Source organism: Polyergus mexicanus, unplaced genomic scaffold (genome assembly GCF_030449975.1).
Source record: "Polyergus mexicanus isolate NDT 795.1 unplaced genomic scaffold, iyPolMexi1.0 SCAF_9, whole genome shotgun sequence".
NCBI lineage: Eukaryota > Metazoa > Arthropoda > Insecta > Hymenoptera > Formicidae > Polyergus > Polyergus mexicanus.
The window spans coordinates 4,028,165-4,048,964 of NW_027223329.1; the positions used below are offsets into that span (position 1 = coordinate 4,028,165).

Consider the following 20,800-nt stretch of genomic DNA (forward strand, 5'->3'; position numbering starts at 1 on the left):
AGTCTATCGCACAATGCTAGACGATAGCGATAGCAACAGATGATATCCAATGAGAGCACTGCTTTCTCGAAAAAACAGTGCTCTCATTGGATATCGCCTATCGCTATCGCTATCGCCTAACATTAAGTTTGTTCGCGTTGCTTGAACTTTTTGCACTCAGCATCTTCGCTTTCACTCTCTTCAACACCCGAATATATATTTATTTCGTTTTAAGCGCAAAAATTTTGGGGAATTCCAAGCAACGCGAACAAATCTATTATGCGATAGGTTTAACCATAGACATAGTATATCTAGACCAAGGCTGGTATTCATAGTTAGTTCTTATTTCAAGACCGTCTTAAGCCTGTATCAGACTACGCATTGAAAATGAAAGATTGAAGATTAAAGATTAGAATTTGACTAATCAAAACAAAACGAACTAAAATTTCTTTGTTCTGATTGATCAAATTTCAATCTTCAATCTTCAATACGTAGTCTGATACGGGCTTTAAGTACGGTCTTAAGATGCTATATAATATGGCTCTCTGTGATTGGTTTAGAACATCTTAAGATTGTGCTTAAGACGGTCTTAAATATACGAACTGACTATGAATATCGACCTAAATGAATTTAGAGTTCTATATAGGGTGTCTTCCGAAATGGGCTGAAAGTACTGACAGTATTGCCGCTGTCCATACAGCACAGAACATTGCAATTACATTGCAGTAATATTACAATCTTGCAAATTGCAATGTAATATTGTTGAGACGTTATTGGAACATATAATTGTAATATTTTATAAGAATGTTACAGCAACATTTCAAAAACATTACAAAAAACAGTTTTCGGTAATCGCTAGTTCGCTTGTTTACCGCTATGCAGCGCGCGTTGCGTTATCTATCCCGCATTTAAGCTTCAGTTACGATGATTACATAAAGCTTGCAAAGAGCGGCTAATAAGATTAAAGATATAAGTATTTTTATCAGTTTAATTTATCCGATACAATCCCAATACAGGGAAGTCAGATATTGAACTGATTGTTCAGTAATCGGATACATAAATATCCAAAAAACTTAAAATTATTCGTTAATTGTCTACTTATGATGTAAAATAGAGTCTAATATCTATATAAGTAAAATTTCAATTTTTATGAATGAAATTATTTAATCATTACTATTTTTTTAAACTTGTAAATTATTTATAAAATAGCGATGTTAACTAGATAACAGGAAATTGTTAAATAGTTTCCATTTCTATATAAAATCAAAAATTTGATAATAATTTTTTAATATGTACGATATTTCAGATTTTAATAAATAAACTTCGAGAATATATAAAGACGTCCAAGAGAGAAAAAACTCATAATTGCGTAAATTTACAATCTTTTTTTCTTATTTTTCTTGGATGTCTCTATGGCAGCAATGAAAATCGGAACGCATTCGCAGTAGAAAAAGCAGTAAAAAAAGAGACAAAAAAAGTGTAGAGCAATATAATCTATTTGAAAAGGAGTGAAAGTGACATTAAAATGGAAAAGTTAACTACAATTGTAATTGGTATACAAAATATTACAAACTTTATTGAGAATTATTGTCAAAGTTCATCATCTCCGAATGATGAAGACTTTTTGACACTTTTAAAAATATTTTCTAATACTCGAGAAACAAAATTTTTATCTGTGATATCAATAAAATATTATTAAAATTATAAATTTATAACTGTTTATTTATAAAGATTTCTATAACATTTATTTTTATAAAGATTCTCTTCAATTAATTTGTAACTTATCCGCTAATGCTTTCTCGTAATCATTTGAAAAATATTTTCTATGTATTATTTGTACTTCCAATTATTATTTTATATTTGTTTAATGACATGTTGTGATTAATAAAAAAATATTTCCTTCTTTTTCGATTCAATATTTCGTTCACGTTTTACGAAACCGCCAATCGCCACCCAGACAGCACATGGATGTCCTTAGGACGTCCAAAGGACATCCAGGACATACATGTAGGATATCCTCAGGATATCCCATTGTAATCCTCAGATCTCCTCTGGATGTCCTGAGGAAGAGTAAATGATAGCCATATATTAACCTCTGGAGAATCCAGGGAGATCCTGTGGAACATCCTAAGGATTTTTATAGGATATGTTAGGGATATTTTTCGTATGTTTCAAGGAGCAAATTTAAAAATTTAAATATAAATTAAAATTGTTTTGTTATTTACTGCCAATATTAAAAATCTAATATTAAAAATAGTTCACTGTTCTTTAGTATTTGAGGCTTTCGTGCTGTACATGAATATTTTAGGTTTGGCTCCCGGGTTTGAGTTGTGTAATATTTTCTAAACAATCCAATATCTGAATTCCCTATGTTGGGATTGCATCAGAAATCGAACTGATAGAAAATAATTACATTTGTAATTTCCTGTCAGTTGCTCTTTGCAAGCTTTATATAATTCTCATGACCAAATCTCAAATACGAGTTCGCGTGTCGCAAAGCGGTAAACAAACGAACTAGCGGTTAAATACTATTGTTTGTAAAGTTTTTGAAATGTTGCGAACAGTAACATTTCTCATGAAATATTAAATAAATAATAATTTTGGATATATGAAAATGTGCGCATCAAATTCAATTATTAATATTAAACGAAATTAACGTTAACAATTAATTGCACATGTATATGTCCTCTGGAAATCCAAAAGACATCCAATATAATAGACAGGGCAGATATATCCTACAGACATCCAGGGGTTATCCAGTGGACATTTATAGGACATTAATACTTATTATAATACTTAAGATTTCTAAATTATATAAATTAGCCGAAACAACTAAGAATAATTATGTATGCATATATTAAACTTTTATAAATATATTTATAATAATATCTTAAAACATCCTACAAATGTCCTGAACCGTCCTGGACATATTCAGGATGATCCTGAGGATGTTTTGTGCTGTCTGGGCATATGCATTACTGGAACTCGCACTATCTCGGGAGTATGTGCAAAATCAGCCGAAAGTTAGCAATTTCCTAGAACTTATTTTCATTAAAAAGGTAGTAATTATTATTCTCTTGCAGCATGCTGAAAAGATTTTCGGAACGCGAAAATAGTACTGTCAGTACTTCAGCGCATTTTGGAAGACAGCCATAATCAGAGAAGCGACATCGTTATCCCCTCCATGCTTCCCATGATCGCCATGTTGGGCCCGCAGGTGTCATGTGTAATCTAAAATGTCTTAAAAATGTCTCAGAAGATATATAAAATGTTTTTTTTTTTTTAAATAACATTACAAATATACTTTTTTCTCACTTATGGTACGCCGGTTGCGATTAATTTGCACGTAGGATTCATAGGGTGCGTTCCACTTAACGACCGCATTGCTCGCGAGCATTATCTGTCTTTGTTTAACTTTTGATGAACAACAAAGATAAAGTGATACCGTAAGCGTTGCGGTCATTAAGTGGGACGGGCCCGTGACGGTCAGCCAATCAGCAAACGGAACGCCATTGTCGCTTCACTGATTAATATAGGACTCTAAATGAATCGAATCTCGCATCTAGATATTCACGCACACTCCACGGTCATATATCAGCTGTTTGGTGACTGTTTGCCAACTGTAGAAGTTGTTAACAGCCCAAGGGAGTCGCAAAACAGCAAAGGAGCTTCATTGTTCGGGATGTGATTGTGCAATATGGCTATATGCTGAATAATAATAATCGAGCGATATGTCGAGATAGACGTCAAAAGCGACGCGTAGTTGTCAGTCTGACGTCTGATGCGTATATCGTGTGTCGCTGCTTCGCCTAAAATACCCAAGTTTTTATCGATCTCTTTGAGTAAAGGCGACCAGCAACAAGCGATATGTTGGAGCTCGAAGTGGTGCCCGAGAGATCTCTTGGATGCGAGCAATGGGAATTTATTTTAGGCAAGTGACGAAAGTGACAAGTACGCGAAAGAGAACGAAAATGTATATTTATTATGACACGAGCGTGTGTATATTTATTATGATTTGCGTGATGCGCAAAAAAATCTCTTTCTTTCGTTAAATTTTATTTGATCGAATTAAACGAGTCGATAAAGTATGTGTGTGTATGCGAATCGATTTGTAGAGACATATTATATATTACACTAATATAATATAATATATAATAATTATTATTACAATTATTATTTATATTTATTATATATTATATCATATTATGAATTTTCAAGGGAAACGATCAGCAAAAATATGAGTGTTATTTTTTTCTGTTTCCTTTTTTTTTATTATTATATGTAACATACATGTAATATATTTGACTATATAATGATTCTTTGACATATTGTGATACTCTTTATTGCATCAGCGAATATATGCAGGTAAATGAATAAATACATTGCATAAAAATACATGGAACATGATGTAAATTGAATAGCAAAGATACAGGCAATTTATTCTCTCTAGAAGCCAATTGTAAAAACCAAAGGATTTGATGGATTTGCCATATTTATTTATTTAATCGCTATTAGCCTAAAAAATTAAAAAATAAATATTCCTGCACTTGATATGAGCACATCAACCTATGCTCATACGATGTATTATGATTTGTACTTATAGAGCAGTTCTCATAATTAATATTAATTGCTTACATTTTTCATTAAGGTTGATTCGCACACTCTTACCAATGGCAAATATTTTTTGTCTATTTTTACACCCTTTTTTGATTTCTTTACTTTTTCTTTTTATATTACCTCATATAAGAAGATTTTTGCACTATTTGCTATATATGAAGAGTATATATAATAGGAAATGCACAGGCCTTTGGTTTATTTATATATAAAATTCCAAGTTATAAGTATATTTGTGTTACAGGTATGCATTTTTCTCAGTCAGTATCAATAATACAATCTCAAGTTGGTGTTATAAGAGGAGTACAAGTTCTTTATAGTGATACTGTAAGTACTTGATGTAGTGTATGAAATAAAATAATTAATATATACATACGCATATAATACAGATAAATTATACATTGGATGTTTTACATTTTTTTAGAATGAATGAATAAATAATATATATTCTTGTCTCTTTACATCTCTAATATAATGAAATAATTCATGAAGCATATATTTTTATATGTTTTTGCAGAATCCATTAGATGTAGATCTAGTAATAAATTTACCACACGATGGAATTCGGCTTATATTCGATCCCGTTGTACAAAGGCTTAAGATAATTGAAATTTATAATATGAAGTTAGTGAAATTGAAATATTGCGGCTTGCCATTCAATTCGCCTGAGGTACTGCCTTCGATCGAGCAGATCGAACATTCTTTTGGTGCGACTCATCCCGGTGTTTATGACAAAGATAAACAGGTATAATATAATTATTTTTAAAACTCGATTACAAATATACAGCCATACAAAATTACGAATAAACTTATTATTCGATAATATTTATTTATACGATCTGCGTGACATATGTATAATATAATAATAGTAAGTAATATGATAATAACTAATAATAATTTGCAGGTCTTTGTATTGAATTTTCGAGGACTGTCATTTTACTTTCCGATCGATTCGAAATTTCAACCTGGTTACGCCCCCGGATTAGGTTCGTTACACTTTCCTAATGACACTTCTCCTCTAGTCGCGAAAACGGCGATTTACGTTGGAAATATGCCAGCCGGTGGTAGCGGCGAAGAACATGGTTCGAAAACACCACCACCACCTTTGCCACTTGTAATTATGCCTTTAGGCTTTGGCTATCTCTGTGTCATTCTCTAAAATAAGGAAAAATATTGAATGAATAATAAGATGTAGCTTCAATATATGTTTTTAAATAGGTCTGTTACCACAATAACTTGTACTTGGAAAAAGCTGACATTATTAGAGATAAAACACGAACTCGAGGGCTCAGATTACATCTTTTCACAGAAGGTAGTTGTGGGACGAGAGCATTATTGGAGCCGAAAAAACGGTCTCTGACCAAAGAGGTAATGTTTTATACTTCATCAATATATTTTTTATATAGGAGATAAAATAATATTTTTCTCATAGAGTACTTATTTAAACTTTTCCTCATTACAATTGAATTGAATTATGATTGTCAGAAGCGAATATAAAATATTAATAGTTTATATATATATATATATATTAATTTCTCAATAATTATTACGAAAATCGCAAAATGCTAAAATGGACTTTTCTATTTAGCTTACAGTTGCTTTATCCGTTCATGAGCGTCGACACAATTTTTATACAGATACCCTGTATATATCGTTTATGATTCTAGGTATTATTTGACGACACCTGCGAGGATGTCTTAAGCGCACTTGGTGCTCCGTCTAGGGTATTCTACAAAGCTGAGGATAAAATGCGTATCCATAGTCCACATGCGCATAAACGAGACAAGATAAGACGATCAGATTTTTTCTACAATTATTTCACATTAGGTTTGGTACGTATACTCTCTTTCAGCAAAGTGAACTTACAATTGAATCAAAATAATACTACAAATTAGTAATGCTAGAAACACTGGTTATTATACGACGGAAAAAGATAAAACGCTTTGTTTTTATTTTTCTTCCATCCCTTTTTTTTTCAAACAATATCACGAGAAATAAATTTAGACACTTTATTATACATAGATTGTCACTTTAAATTTTACATTTAGATGATATAATTTAGTCACAGATAGGTAATTATTAGCAAACTTTTCCAAACAGATTAATTGGATATAATGTTCTGTATGAAATTGTAGATATAGATCATATATCTCACATTCCCTATTCTTTTATTGATTTATCGATGTGGCTTTCTATGTTTAATAAATTTTTTTCTTTTATATCTTCAGGATATCTTGTTCAATGCAAAAACTCAATGTATAAAAAAGTTTGTGCTTCACACGAATTATCCAGGACATTATAACTTTAATATGTATCATCGTTGTGAATTCTCTTTGACTCTGCCACCTGAAAATAATTCCGCAGAATCGGGAAAACTGATAGATGTTTCTCCCTCGCCGGTTACGGTAATTATATTATATATTACAGAAATATATTTCTTTCCAATTTTTTTTTACAATTTTAAATGTACTAAACTTAAATACGTTATCTATTATTGATCATGGATCCTGATCTCCTGTCTCAATAGATCACTGCCTACACAAAATGGGATAGAGTGAATGAACAATTGAAAGCAAGCGCGCGTCCCGTAGTGTTGAATCGTGCATCTTCGACAAACACAACCAATCCTTTTGGCTGCACGTTTTGTTATGGTATACGAGACGCGATTGTTGAAGTTATGGCGAATCAACATATTGCAAGTGTAACATTATACAGAACAGCATGATCCTGATAATTTACATATAACATTAATTATTTTTTAAAATCGATTCCGAAATATAGCGGAATTTTACATATTTAACATACAAATAAGAATAAATGGTTTATTCTCATCTTTTGTTATAATTGTATAATTATAATAAAAGACATACATCTGCAATTTGAATAACTAATCGTAAATATTTTAACTTCAGAAGACGAAAATGTAAAGATGAGAAATATTATATAAACTTTTATAGGAGATATTATCTTTTTAATCGTGACCATAAAGATTGCTGAGTAACAATCTTAACTTATATATATATATAACATTATGTTCTTAGGTAAAATAAGGATATAAGTCAACTTTTAACTCTCCTAAAGTAAATTTTTTTATATTATAATGAAGAAAAATGTTAACGTGTGATGTAGCAAATGTTTGATATTTATATAATAAGGCTAAGAATATATTGTAGTTACTGCAAATAATCTTGAAATTCTTTGATACTTATATTAGACATGTTGGATTATGATGACAAAAGCGACTAAAATGCAAGAAAATATCAAAAGAATTTTTGAAACTGATTTCACACAAATATCTTTGTTAATGAATATGTATTATATAAAAAAAAGCAGTTATAAATTTAAATTATTAATCTAATCACATATAGGAGAATGACGCTGAGATTTGAATCATTTTCAAAACTTTTTCAAAGCTTTTTTATATTTAAACATCATATGTATTTTTATATGATGAATATACTGTGCACGAATAGAGAATAATAACACTATTATTATATAGCCTATTTTATCAAACTAAAAATTTTATTATTTACTTCATTGCCATCTACAAGAATTATTATATATGATTCGTAATAATGTCTTCGTTTTTTGACGTCATGATGCAAGCTAAGCCGATATGTAGATATTAAGGCTCCTGAGTAGTCACCGCGGCCATATTGGAATGATGACTTCAGAAGCGAGAAATGACACGCTGAGAATTCTTGCGTGCTATTTCTAAATAAAAAGATATTTTAAAAAACAAGACTACAGATCGCTTTAGTATACTCGTAAAATTGTCCGAAAACTAAACTTTTTCTTTGACAATTAATAAATAATCGTAAAATGAGTGTCAAAGTAGGTCTAGTCATACGGGAAAACATGTAGTTTGACAGCTGTCGAAAGAAGTGGAAAATGTTCTTTTTACATAATACTTTTCTTGCTAAGCTTAGTTTTCGGACAATTTTATAAGTTTCATAAATACGTTACACATCACAGCATTAGTATAAAGCAAATAATTATGAAATGGCACGCAAGAATAATTTGGGCTGTCAAAACGTCACTTTTCACGCTTCATAGTTCATCGATTTGCAACGTAAGGCGTTGCATAAAAATTCTGACATATGGGAAACATGCTGGTAATTTGTAGCAGAGACAAGCCTGAGAGAGGCAATGCCACCGGAAATAAAGAGAGACAGTAGAGACCTCTCGCGGGAAGCCATGAATTACGAATTAGTCTACGTCCTACAGCCAAAATAACGAGAACATCGGATTCTAATATGATGATATTCGTATTCAGCATCATCATCTTCTTAGACGTACAGAGCGTTTTTTTGGAAAAATGATCAAAATAAAAATTCTAATACTGACAAACAACATACTCGCAGATCAGGTATAGTTGCTTGCGAATTTATATTTATTATAAATATTTATTATAAATTTTTGAAAATTTGCTAAATTGCAAAATCCGGCTCTGTACGACTAATTCTAACAATATAAACATATAAAGAATACGTTAGAACAAGTTTCATGAAAAAATATTAATTTTTTAATCGCTCTTTGTAAACTTTATATAATCATCGTGACTAAAAATTAAATGCGGAATAGATAGCGCAATATGCGCCGCATAGCGGTAAACGAATGAACTAGCGATTATCGAATATTTTTGGAATGTTGCTGTAACATTGCTAAAGTTATATTGTAAAATAATGTCTTTGCAATATTTTTGCTACATTAAACTGCAATATGCAATATTGCAATGTTGTAGCAATGTTGTTGCAAGCTTTAGTGCTGTATGGGTAATAATATAATAAGTACTAATAGCATGAAAGCGTATGTTATTAATACGTGTCTATTTTGTAATAAACCAATAATAGCTATGAAAAGCTATTATTATCTTATAGCTATTATATTCTTGGTATAATTGAAAAAAGATAATATAATTTTAATCTACGAAACTGTAATTACGACTGTTAAAAAATAATATCAAACAAAGATTGACAATCGTGTTTATCCCTATCCTGCTGATCTGATACACGAATTGATAGTAATAAAGCAACAAATCACCAAGCCTAACAGGCACCCGTGTCTTACATATTGCATATCCCAGACAGCACAAAACATCCTCAGGATCATCTTGAATATGTCCAGGACGGTTCAGGACATTTGTAGGATGTTTTAAGATATTATTATAAATATATTTATAAAAATTTAATATGCATACATAATTATTTTTAGTTGTGTCGGCTATTTAATATAATTTAGAAATCTTAAGTATTATAATAAGTATTAATGTCCTATAAATGTCCACTGGATAACCCCTGGACTCCTGTTAGTTTTTCCGTGACCAACAAATGATTGCGCATCGATTGAACTAAGTTCGAAACAAAAATAATATCTGTCCGGCTAACTTCACACAAAATTTTGTTTTCATATATTCAAAAAAAATATTAACGAACAAACGTTGTAATTAGGCTAACAATCACCAACAAACAACCAACAAACGATTCGTAAAAAAAAAAAAATTACAAAAATGAATGGTGACCGGCTAACTTTATGATATATGCATATATATATATGCAAGTAAAAAATTCTCGAAAATGGGCGCTCATCGTTAGTCTTGTTGCATTTGGTTGCATTACTGCTTTTTGCCACGAAAGGCCAGAAAGCATTTTTTTGCACAATTATATTTTGTATAATCGAATCGATCGACAAGACTCATTATATTAGTATTGTAATTACATGAAAGTTATATATTCTTTGCAAAAACAAAATGACGAAGAGCGAAAAAAAAACGGAAGGGACGGGCGTGCGGAATGTTTTTATTACTTCAATTATTGTAAGCAAAAAATATTGCATTTGTACAATGTATTTTTATTACACATATATGTTGTAACATTTACAAATAATCTTTTAAATGAGTATTTTATATGTAAATAGGATGAATATATCAGAAGTCGAGGGACTAATTAAACCCGCTATAACCTAACTCAATTGTTGATTCATCAATATTTCATGTTTCTAATGATTGTTTGGATCATAAAAGTATATCTGTAAAATAATAATAGAATTAATAAATAATAAAATGTAAGAACACTAAATGTAACATTCGCTCCAGGTTTTTTCCAAATTTCCAGTTTTTGGTTCTACTGCTGAAATTTGTGTCGCGGAGTCTTTTTATTTTCTCAGTACATCGTGACTAATGCACAATGTTAATAATAAACAAATAAAGTTATGCTTGTACATTTATATAATAATACTCGTTTGCTTAGGCAGGAGGTGCAGCGGGAACATTTGTGGATATTACGTTATTCCCGCTAGATACATTGAAAACTCGATTGCAGAGTGCGCGAGGATTTTTGAATGCTGGAGGTTTCACAGGTCTTTACAGAGGGATTTATCCAGTCATAGTTGGTTCGGCACCAACAGGTATAATGCAGATTAAAACTTTGTATATATATTCTTATATATTACTCTCTCTCTCTCATGTTTTAGCTGCTCTATTCTTTTTAACATATGAAGAAGTTAAAACTATAATGCAGCCAAAAGTTTCCGCAAAGTACTGTACAGTACTTCACATGGGAGCAGCAACATTAGGAGAAATGGTGCTATTTTATTAATTTCATATTATCTTTTTTAATAACAATTTAAAAGACTGAAAAGAAAAAAAAATTAAAAACATGCATACAATTTGATGTTCAAAGTCAAAATATAAATAATTATAGACTATATTATTTTATTCATATTTAATTTATTTGTTGTAAAAGGAAGACATTTGATCATGTATATTAATCATATTACTTTATATGCAAAGATAGCATGTTTAATACGAGTTCCAGTGGAGGTCGTAAAGCAGAGAAAACAGGCACTGATACATGACAAGAAATCACTTGGTCTTAAGTTATTGTACCGTGGGTATTGGAGTACAGTGTTACGAGATACGCCTTTTAGTATTGTACAATTTCCATTATGGGAATATTTGAAGAAACTCTACAGTTTCCACATCAGGAGAGAAATATATCCAATGGAAAGTGCAATCTGTGGTGCAATTTCAGGTTTTTATTTTATATTATAAATAAAAGTAAGATAATAAATTATTGTACGGTCACCTATTTGTATTTTTCTCTTTTTAATCTGTGTACATATTTTTTTAATTTTAGGAAGCATCTCTGCGACTGTTACAACTCCATTGGATGTTGCAAAAACGAGGATAATGCTCGCTAACAGAACAATGCTTTCATCACAACTGACAATTCTAAATATACTTCATGAAACATACATAGAAAATGGTTGTCGAGGGTAAATATTTTTCAGTAGTCTTTTTTTTCTATAATAAAAGATTGACAAATGATTTAAATATTTCTTATTTGTTGGAAATATTCTTGGTAATATCTTTGCACAAAATAAGATGCGTTAAATACTTCAATATTAGATTATTTGCCGGTCTTGGACCAAGAATAACATGGATTACAATAGGAGGTTTTATATTCTTTGGAGTTTATGAAAAAGCAAGAGTTCTCATAGAAAATATTTTCAATGCTTAAATAATAACTATGTGAATTTATATTATATCTTATAAAAAAAGTTACATAATAGTGAATTATTAGATATATATTGTTATTTGAAATATGTATAAAAAATTTATTTTTTTTAATGTACAATAATATAATATTTATTTTTCCTTTTCTGTGATATAACAATATTTAATATATATATATATATATATATATATATATATATATATATATATATATATATAATCCCCGTTTATATTAATATAATCTATAAAAATACAATTTTATATTATTTTTAATATCTATATATTTTTTGTTTTACACAAAATTTTTTTGAAATAAAGAGATTCTTTGTTTCATAGAAACAATCATAAACAATTCAGCCAGAAATACTAATACTAATACACTGAGTATTAATTTATAGCAATTTGCACTTATAATTTTTATTTATTTGCATTTGTCTGAACAATGTTATTAACCTTAATTTGGAAACGATATTTCCTTACAAAAAATACTGAAATATCAGTAGTTTTTAAAATTTATAGCAATATCTTTAACTTTATTTCTAACTTTAATTTAGTAGTTATATAAAATTATATCCAGAATTGAGCATTTATGAGACAAAAACGAGATTTACATTGAAATTTTTTAAGGAAATATTGGTGCCAAAATTGTGCAAATAAATTTAGTCGAAAATGTAATTGTGTTAACATATGCTTTTCTTAGCTTTATGGAAGCTAAGAATTGTACATATGATATGCATATATAAAATGTATCTTTAGGCTTAATTTTTTTTTTAATTATTAAGAGAGAAATATCCTCTCTCTATTATCATATATAAAAATATAAAATATATGATATTCTTTAACAACATTATATACCATTATTTCAATTTCACAATTTGGCTTTTAAACTACCCATTAATTTTTCCAATTTCATAGCTTTTTGCAGGTTTCCACTAATATTTAACTTGCCTGTCATAAATGCTGCAGTTGGCTTTAGTTTACCTGTCGATAGAAGCAAATTCAAAAGAATTAAATTAATTATATTAATAATATATCACATACACAATGATCATATATTAATGTACATATATACACATACAAAAAAGTTATATTCGCATATACCTGAGAACATGGCAAAGAAATTTTCTGAATCCATTGTAAGCGTTGCATCTGCTGGTTGACTTGGTTCTCCTTTTCCAGTAGCGCCTTTGCCATGTTTTAAGTCTAAAAACCATACACCAGCTTCTTTTCCTAAAATAAAAAAGATTATACATTAATGATTATAAGTAGATGGTAAGTATACAGGGTGTAACAGAGCATCCGTATCAGCAGTTTTTTGAGGCAACAACGCATTTTCGTGAAAAATATTTCATACAAAAGTTGTAGAACTCTAAGTGGCGCATTATATAAAAATATTAGTATGACCTTGAATAGCATCATCAAGGTCATATAAAAATCACTTTGAATTTTTTAAATGGAACTCCCTATTTTTCATTACATATTCTTGTAGCTTACCTCGAGAGTTTTCCAAAACACTACAATAAAGTATTGTTTCATTAAATACTTTTTGAGTTATTTTATATTTTAATCTTACATATTTTGATATAAAAAATTAAATATCTCGTAAAATATTTAGTTTTCGATAATCTTACCGTAATACTCTTATGTACAGAATAATGAGACAAATCAATTAGTATAAAAAAATAACTGTTTTTAAGAAAATTATTTACAATGTATTTTTTAAAACAATTATTTGTTTTTTTTTTGCACTAATTAATTTGTCTCATTATTCTGTACATAAAAGTATTACGGTAAGATTATCGAAAACTGAATATTTTATGAGATATTTAATTTTTTATACCAAAAGATGTCAAATTAAAATATAAAATAACTCAAAAAGTACTAAATAAAAAAATAGTTTATTATAGTGTTTTGGAAAGCTCTCGATGTCAGCTACAAGAATATGCAATAAAAAATATAGTATTCCATTTAAAAAATTAAATGTGACTTTCATGTGACCTTCAAATAATTCGTCAAGGTCAAACTAATGGTATCATCTTATGGCCCCCTCGAAACCATACAACTTTTGTCTAAAACATTTTTGTCTTAAACTTATAGATTTTAAGATATTTCAGTGGATACATTAAAATGACCTACTCTGTATATACAGGATGTTCGGTAAAGATTGTACCAACGTTCGTGAGCAGATAGAGCAGAGTAAACTGAACAGAAAAGTCCTGTACCTTTTTTTCTTTAACGCTTAATGAAGGAGTTATTGAGGAAAATCTGGTCAATCAGCGCCGACTTTTAGCCGGATGCACATCGGTAAGCCGCCCGCCTGGTAGTGTGCGGAGCGCTCATGCACACTACTAGACGTGCGGCTAAAGATCGGCGCTGATTGGCCAGACTATTCAATAATAATTTCTTTATTAAGCGTTATAAAAAAAATTGTTACAAGACTTTACTGCTCATTTTGTTGTGCTCTACCTGCTCAGGAGCGTTGTCAAGAGTGCTTTGGGACACCCTGTATAATACTTATAAATAAATTTATACTTGTGTATATTCACATTTGTAATCATGTTTTAATATTTGAATCAAGAAACGAAAAGAAATTACCTTTTACATTGAATTGATATATTGCACCAGTTCTGTTTACTAGTTCGTTACTTAAATGTGCATTAATTGCAATAAATATACGTTCCACTTGTCCCATTTCATTATTATTCACTTTATCAGAATTATGTTTTTTATCTTGAGAATCCAAAATATTGTGATCATCCAAAAAGAAATCCATCATTAAATTATCCTTGTTTGCTAAAGAAAAAATTACAAATACCTTTATCCCCAAAGCAATCATTTAACAACTTATAATATCTAGCAATTTTTACATATCTGTTTTTATAAAAGTTTTATATGTAGAAAATGATTTGAGTAACACTACAAAATGATATGTAAATCAATTATTATATATAATTGTGATAATCTGTGTGTATTAATAATAATCTATTAATTTTTAATTATCCATAAAGTATAAAAAAAAAAAAAAAAATAAAAATAATAATACCTGGATTACATGCATAATTTGTAAAATCAGCAACGCCCTCGTTTTTTAATATGTCTTCATCTATCAGAAATTGCCCAGTAACAGATTTACTATCTTTACAAAGCAAAGTGTAAACAGCATCTGCTATAATTTCAGGTTTTCGACAAACATCACTCGACTCCGAACCTGATAACATCTCCATTGCAGCAGTATATATAGCTGAAAATAAGATAATACAAAAATAAATTCTATAATATTCTATATAATTATACAATATATTTTTCAATATAAGACGCAATTAAAATAATTAAATTTAAATTCTTTTTGCACGATAGATAAGCTCAATAGAAGTCATTTATCATGTTTTAAGGGGACACGTTTACCTAGAAATTTTCAAAAAATCAATTTTGGATTTTGACATTATCTTGTAATGCAACATCTTGAAAATATTTTCAGAAAATTTCAAGTTAATCCAAGCAAAATTGACAAAATTATAGAGGTATATAATATGTTTCTCGAAATAGCATTCGGAGCAAGTATGAGACCTGCCGCGCGGCAGTTGCTGGACGGATCGAGAAGGACCTTGGCACATAAAAAGACTTAAACAGTAAGATTTAAGACGTAAGCGAATTGACCAATCACGGCCGAACAGTAAAGCAACCGTATTGAAACGTAAGCAACGCTGTAAATTCCGTATGGTTGAAATTCTTAAGTCTTAAGTCTTAGTGCTTAAATTTTTTTATGTGTTCGGGCCCTAATTTCTTTTGAGAGATTTTTAGGGCCTCAGCACAATAAAAGGAATAAGGAACAGGGAATAGAGAACAGAGAACAAACGCAGTTGAGGAAATGCGCACACAAATGTTGCGCGCGCATTATCGCTTCATTTTCTACATTTGAGATGATATGTTGCTAATATTTGCCTAATACACTATTTGCAACGATGAATGTTATGATTATTTCCTTTGTCCATTGTACCTAATTAAAATACGATATCAATCAATAACATACCTGTCTTTGGCCAAACAGCGTTAACTGCGATACCGTCAGGTTTAAATTCCTCCGCCATACCGAGAACACACATAGACATTCCATATTTGGCCATTGTATATGCAACATGATTTTTAAACCAAATCGCTTTCATATTTAGTGGCGGACTTATATTAACTATGTGAGGATTTGCACTTTTCTTCAGATATGGTATACAAACTTTTGATCTAGAACACAATTTTTTATTGTAACGTGGATGATAAAATGTACAATTTGAATTTTTTTTTCTATTTAACTATCATATATATAATATTATATGTTTGAACATCAAGAACATCTTGATATAATAAAAAGATACCTACACGAGAAAAGTTCCTCTAGCATTAATATTATTCATCAAATCGTATCTTTTCATGTCGGTTGCGAGAGTGCCCGTTAAAGAAATAGCGCTTGCATTGTTCACTACAATATCTATACCACCAAATTTTGCGACAGCATTTTCTACTGCATTAATCACTTGAGCTTCATCGCGCACATCCACAATGCAAGGTAGAGCTTTACCACCAACCGCTTCAACTGAAAAATATATTTTATATATAGGTTTTTAAATTTTAAAATTCTTTTATTTAACACAATATTTAGTGCGATATCTATCGTACGAATACAAAATTCCGAGATATCTCAATCTTACATATTATATAAACAAAAAAAATGAGCACAGTAAAAAATCTTTGAAATAAATAATTAAAAATTAAAATATTTTTTTAATTTCAAAACTATAGGCGTGTATGTGATAGAATATCCATCACTGATAATATACAATAAAATCAAGATCATCACAGCTAATATAATTAATAAATTACAAGATATTTACTTTTCTTTATTAGAAATAATTCCTTTGGTATATAGTGGGTCAATTTTTGTCAAGATTTAAGAATACATATTTCTCCAAATGCAGAAATACCTTATTAAAACTTTATTTAAGTGACGCTGCAAAATGAGCTTTATATATACCAGAAATCCGCATTTGTTGAAGACAGATGTAATAAATAATCAATAATTACTTTCGCTAGCTGCTGTATAAATGGTACCCGGTAGTTTTGGATGTGGTTGGGCTGTTTTTGCAGCAATAACAATATTTGCACCATCTTTTGCCGCTTTCAATGCTATACTTTTTCCAATACCCCTTGAAGCTCCTGTAATAAAAATAGTGCGACCAGCCAACTTCCTGCATCAAATATATATTAATGAAGATCAGTATCATTTTTTTTCAACAATAAAAGATTTATGATAATTGTTGGAAACAAATTCAAATCTACAATCACACAAATAATATTTGAGATATACTTGTGATATTCAATTTTAACAGAATTTATACATTTTTAAACCACTGGAATATTTAATAATTAAAATTTCAAAAGACGCTGATGAAATAAAACTACATTGAAGTCTATTGGAAATTTTTGATTATAACTTTTATTGAAAAAATTGTCTCAATTTTCAAGAATTAATGCTGCTCTTTTATTTAGTGGATATATTACTGAACATAGCGTATTTATTAAAAATGACAATACAGTATTTTGCTTCAATATAAGATATGATAAAAATGTTGTACTGTAACAATAAAGAATTTTGCTCAATTAAAATTTTAAATATAAGAGATAAGATTTATCCTTTATAATTCAATATATTTATCATATTACATGTTAATCGCAAATAATTTATTTTTAAAATAGTTTCAATTTTTTTATATAAAAGTCAATGAACAATTTTTGCATACAAAAATTGAAACTATTTTAAAATTAAATTATTAATTAAATATATATATATATATTTTTTTACATCATGACAAATCATATAATAATAAAATTGTAGATTTGTACATTTAGATTTCTATAAACTATTGTTCAATATTAAAATTTAAAAATCTGTATCACATATGGTAATGATGATAAATATGTTTCATACATTTATATATATCCATAATTGTAAAATTACACTTACCCTGTGTTAATCATTTTTCGTTTTTTACAATATGTTAGCGCGAATTAAATATCGAATGTTGGTGCACGAGAAGTATACGTGGTCTTGTATGCTATGAAGAGGTGTAAAAAAAATTACAATGAGCGTTGCTCGATCAAGATTTGCAAATTCAAAACTGGAAAAAATATTGCGAATATCTTTTATCGTTATTGGCACTTTTATACTTCAATCAACTTCAATACCTATTCTAGGTTCAAAGTACATTCAATAAATAATTGTTCGCAAGTGTATTTATCAACACTTTAATGCGAAAGAGACCGATCATCTTTGAGGGTGCCATTACATGAAGCGCGGAAACGCGGATTAGCGTAAAGGCCCGTCTACATAGGACGAGACACGCCAGACGCAGCTCGCAGGCCGGTATTCATAGTTAGTTCTTATATTTAAGATCGTCTTAAGCACAATCTCAATATGTCCTACACCAATCACAGAGCCGTATTAGCATCTTAAGATATTACTTAAGGCGGTTTTAAATATAAGAACTGATTATGAATACCGGCCTGCAAGCTGCGTCTGGCGTGTTGCGTCCTATGTAGACGGGCCTTAACGCGGAATGAGAAGAAAACCAATCGCGAGCGTAACGAAAACTGCAGAATGCTCGTGATTGGTTCCATTCTTAATCTGCGTTATGCTAATCCGCGCTCTATGTAATGGCATCCTGAGATTTTCCATGCGCACGCGCGTGTGTGTGCGGTGTGTGTATGGTGTGTGGATGGTGTGTGTCAAGATGTGTGTATATTATATATATATATATATATATATATATACAGGGTGGTCCTCGTAACGGTCGCCACGATTTTTAAGGCACTTACAATAATCTGACATAAAAAAGTTTCAAACAAAAGTTGTGTGGCTTCAAGGGGACCATAAGATGGTGACAATAATTTGACCTTGGAAAATCATTTGAAGGTCATGTGAAGGTCAACTTTAAAATCTTAAATAGAAAGCCCCATTTTTTATTTAATATTCTTGTAGCTGACATCGAGAGCTTTCCAAAACACTATAACAAAGTATTTTTTTATTAAGTACTTTTTGAGTTATTGTATATTTTAATCTGACATATTTTGATATAAAAAATTAAATATCTCGTAAAATATTTAGTTTTTGATAATCTTACCGTAATACTTCTATGTACAGAATAATGAGACAAATCAATTAGTATAAAAGAAAATTGTTTTTAAGAAAATTATTTACAATGTATTTTTTTAAACAATTATTTGTTTTTTTTGGCACTAATTAATTTGTCTTATTATTCTGTACATAGAAGTATTACGGTAAAATTATCGAAAACTGAATATTTTACGAAATATTTTATTTTTTATATCAAAATATGTCAGATTAAAATATAAAATAACTCAAAAAGTACTTAATAAAAAAATACTTTGTTATAGTGTTTTGGAAAGCTCTCGATGTCAGTTATAACAGTGCTGGGATTTACTTGCACATTTTGGCCCGATTTCGTGACTCACGCCTATTGTTCCCCACTCACCGCTCGTGCGTTAGCAACGAGTCTCCAGATACGCGTAATTAAGGAACGCGACGCTTTGTCTCAGGAGCGTCCGTATATAAGAATGCCCAAATATAATAATAAGACAATACTTTTCTATAATTAAAAGTTTTTCTTCAATATTTTATATCAATAAATTATAAAATATTGAAAAAAAACTTTTAATTCTAAGAATTTTCCGAGCATGAAATTTGTTCGCCCCATATTTCGAGATTTGTACGAGTGGTAAGAGATGCGTCAGCGAGCAATCAATGTATACTTGGAGAAGAAAAATAAGATGATGTATGTGACTGCACACATGTTGAAAAAGGATCTGCATCTAAATGATTGAAACAAATTAAATGGGATGTTTTATAAAATAACACACGATATTAATTTCTTATGTATATGATTATGAGAATGCATCAGAATGTTTCTTTTTATTATGTAAATATAAAAATTGAAATAGAATGTAATTTCCTTGAATACTTTTATTCTTCATTATTAGTGGCACCAAAGCGTTCTTTATTGCATATAAATATTAAAGTAATCTATTAAATATTAAAATCTATTTAATATTAAAGTAATTAGTAATTCTCTTAAAATTAAGGGGATTATACCTATGGCTCTTGCAGATCGACGCGATGATTCGACGCACCATATCCAATGAGAGCTCTGCTTTTTCGAAAAAATAAGACCGGTATTCATAGTCAGTTCTTATTTCAAGATCGTCTTAAATAATGTCTTAAGATGCTAATACGCCTCTGTGATTGGTTTAGGATATCTTAAATGCCGATCCACAATAGGTGATTTAAGCTCTAAGCCTTAAGAAATTAACTAATCACAGTCGAGTATTCTCTTCATACTCAATCATGATTGGTCAATTTCTTAAGGCTTAGGGCTTAAATCACCTATTGTGGACCGGCACTAAGATTGTGCTTAAGACGGTCTTAAATATAAGAACTGAATACCGGCCTAAAGCTCTCATTGGATATCGCGCGTCGCGTCATCGCGTTGGTCTGCAAGAGCTATTAGTCATAAATGTAAAAAAATCGATTTTTCAGAAATTTCCTGAAAGTCTATCTTATAAATAATCCCTGAAAGTTGTAATAGCGAGGCCGCTTTCGCGAGGTCGGATATACTCGGTCGGGAT

General features: G+C 29.9%; 3 protein-coding genes across 3 annotated transcripts; 2 read left to right on the forward strand and 1 right to left on the reverse strand.

The window, feature by feature from the left end:
* The first annotated feature begins 3,578 nt into the window (after positions 1-3,578).
* Positions 3,579-7,586, forward strand: LOC138936371 (PHAF1 protein CG7083). Its single transcript, XM_070301726.1, has 8 exons — positions 3,579-3,910; positions 4,838-4,920; positions 5,111-5,338; positions 5,498-5,707; positions 5,812-5,961; positions 6,261-6,425; positions 6,822-6,998; positions 7,121-7,586. The coding sequence occupies exons 1-8, from the start codon at positions 3,847-3,849 to the stop codon at positions 7,316-7,318; spliced, it is 1,275 nt and encodes a 424-aa protein (XP_070157827.1). The 5' UTR covers positions 3,579-3,846; the 3' UTR covers positions 7,319-7,586.
* A 2,557-nt stretch (positions 7,587-10,143) lies between these two features.
* LOC138936270 (mitochondrial S-adenosylmethionine carrier protein-like) lies at positions 10,144-12,212 on the forward strand. The gene is made up of 6 exons (XM_070301537.1): positions 10,144-10,408; positions 10,842-10,998; positions 11,065-11,174; positions 11,384-11,624; positions 11,730-11,868; positions 12,002-12,212. Exons 1-6 carry the CDS (start codon positions 10,343-10,345, stop codon positions 12,111-12,113), a joined length of 825 nt encoding a protein of 274 aa, XP_070157638.1. The 5' UTR covers positions 10,144-10,342; the 3' UTR covers positions 12,114-12,212.
* Positions 12,213-12,470: 258 nt separating this feature from the next.
* Hsdl2 (Hydroxysteroid dehydrogenase like 2) lies at positions 12,471-18,402 on the reverse strand. The gene is made up of 8 exons (XM_070301536.1): positions 18,123-18,402; positions 17,183-17,346; positions 16,481-16,694; positions 16,140-16,345; positions 15,153-15,350; positions 14,705-14,902; positions 13,211-13,339; positions 12,471-13,090 (listed from the first exon to the last, which is right to left on the reverse strand). The coding sequence occupies exons 1-8, from the start codon at positions 18,134-18,136 to the stop codon at positions 12,978-12,980; spliced, it is 1,236 nt and encodes a 411-aa protein (XP_070157637.1). The 5' UTR covers positions 18,137-18,402; the 3' UTR covers positions 12,471-12,977.
* Between the last annotated feature and the right edge of the window lie 2,398 nt (positions 18,403-20,800).

Excerpts from the sequence above, each read along its gene's own strand:
- LOC138936270 (XM_070301537.1), top strand. The coding sequence starts at position 10,343 with ATGACGAAGAGCGAAAAAAAAACGGAAGGGACGGGCGTGCGGAATGTT. Across the intron at positions 10,999-11,064 it reads AGTTGGTTCGGCACCAACAG|CTGCTCTATTCTTTTTAACA; the intron begins GTATAATGCAGA and ends CTCATGTTTTAG. Across the intron at positions 11,175-11,383 it reads CAGCAACATTAGGAGAAATG|ATAGCATGTTTAATACGAGT; the intron begins GTGCTATTTTAT and ends TTATATGCAAAG.
- Hsdl2 (XM_070301536.1), bottom strand. Across the intron at positions 16,346-16,480 it reads GCTAGAGGAACTTTTCTCGT|ATCAAAAGTTTGTATACCAT; the intron begins GTAGGTATCTTT and ends ATTGTGTTCTAG. Across the intron at positions 15,351-16,139 it reads CGCTGTTTGGCCAAAGACAG|CTATATATACTGCTGCAATG; the intron begins GTATGTTATTGA and ends TCTTATTTTCAG.
- LOC138936371 (XM_070301726.1), top strand. The coding sequence starts at position 3,847 with ATGTTGGAGCTCGAAGTGGTGCCCGAGAGATCTCTTGGATGCGAGCAA. Across the intron at positions 5,962-6,260 it reads AACGGTCTCTGACCAAAGAG|GTATTATTTGACGACACCTG; the intron begins GTAATGTTTTAT and ends TTATGATTCTAG. Across the intron at positions 6,999-7,120 it reads TTTCTCCCTCGCCGGTTACG|ATCACTGCCTACACAAAATG; the intron begins GTAATTATATTA and ends CTGTCTCAATAG.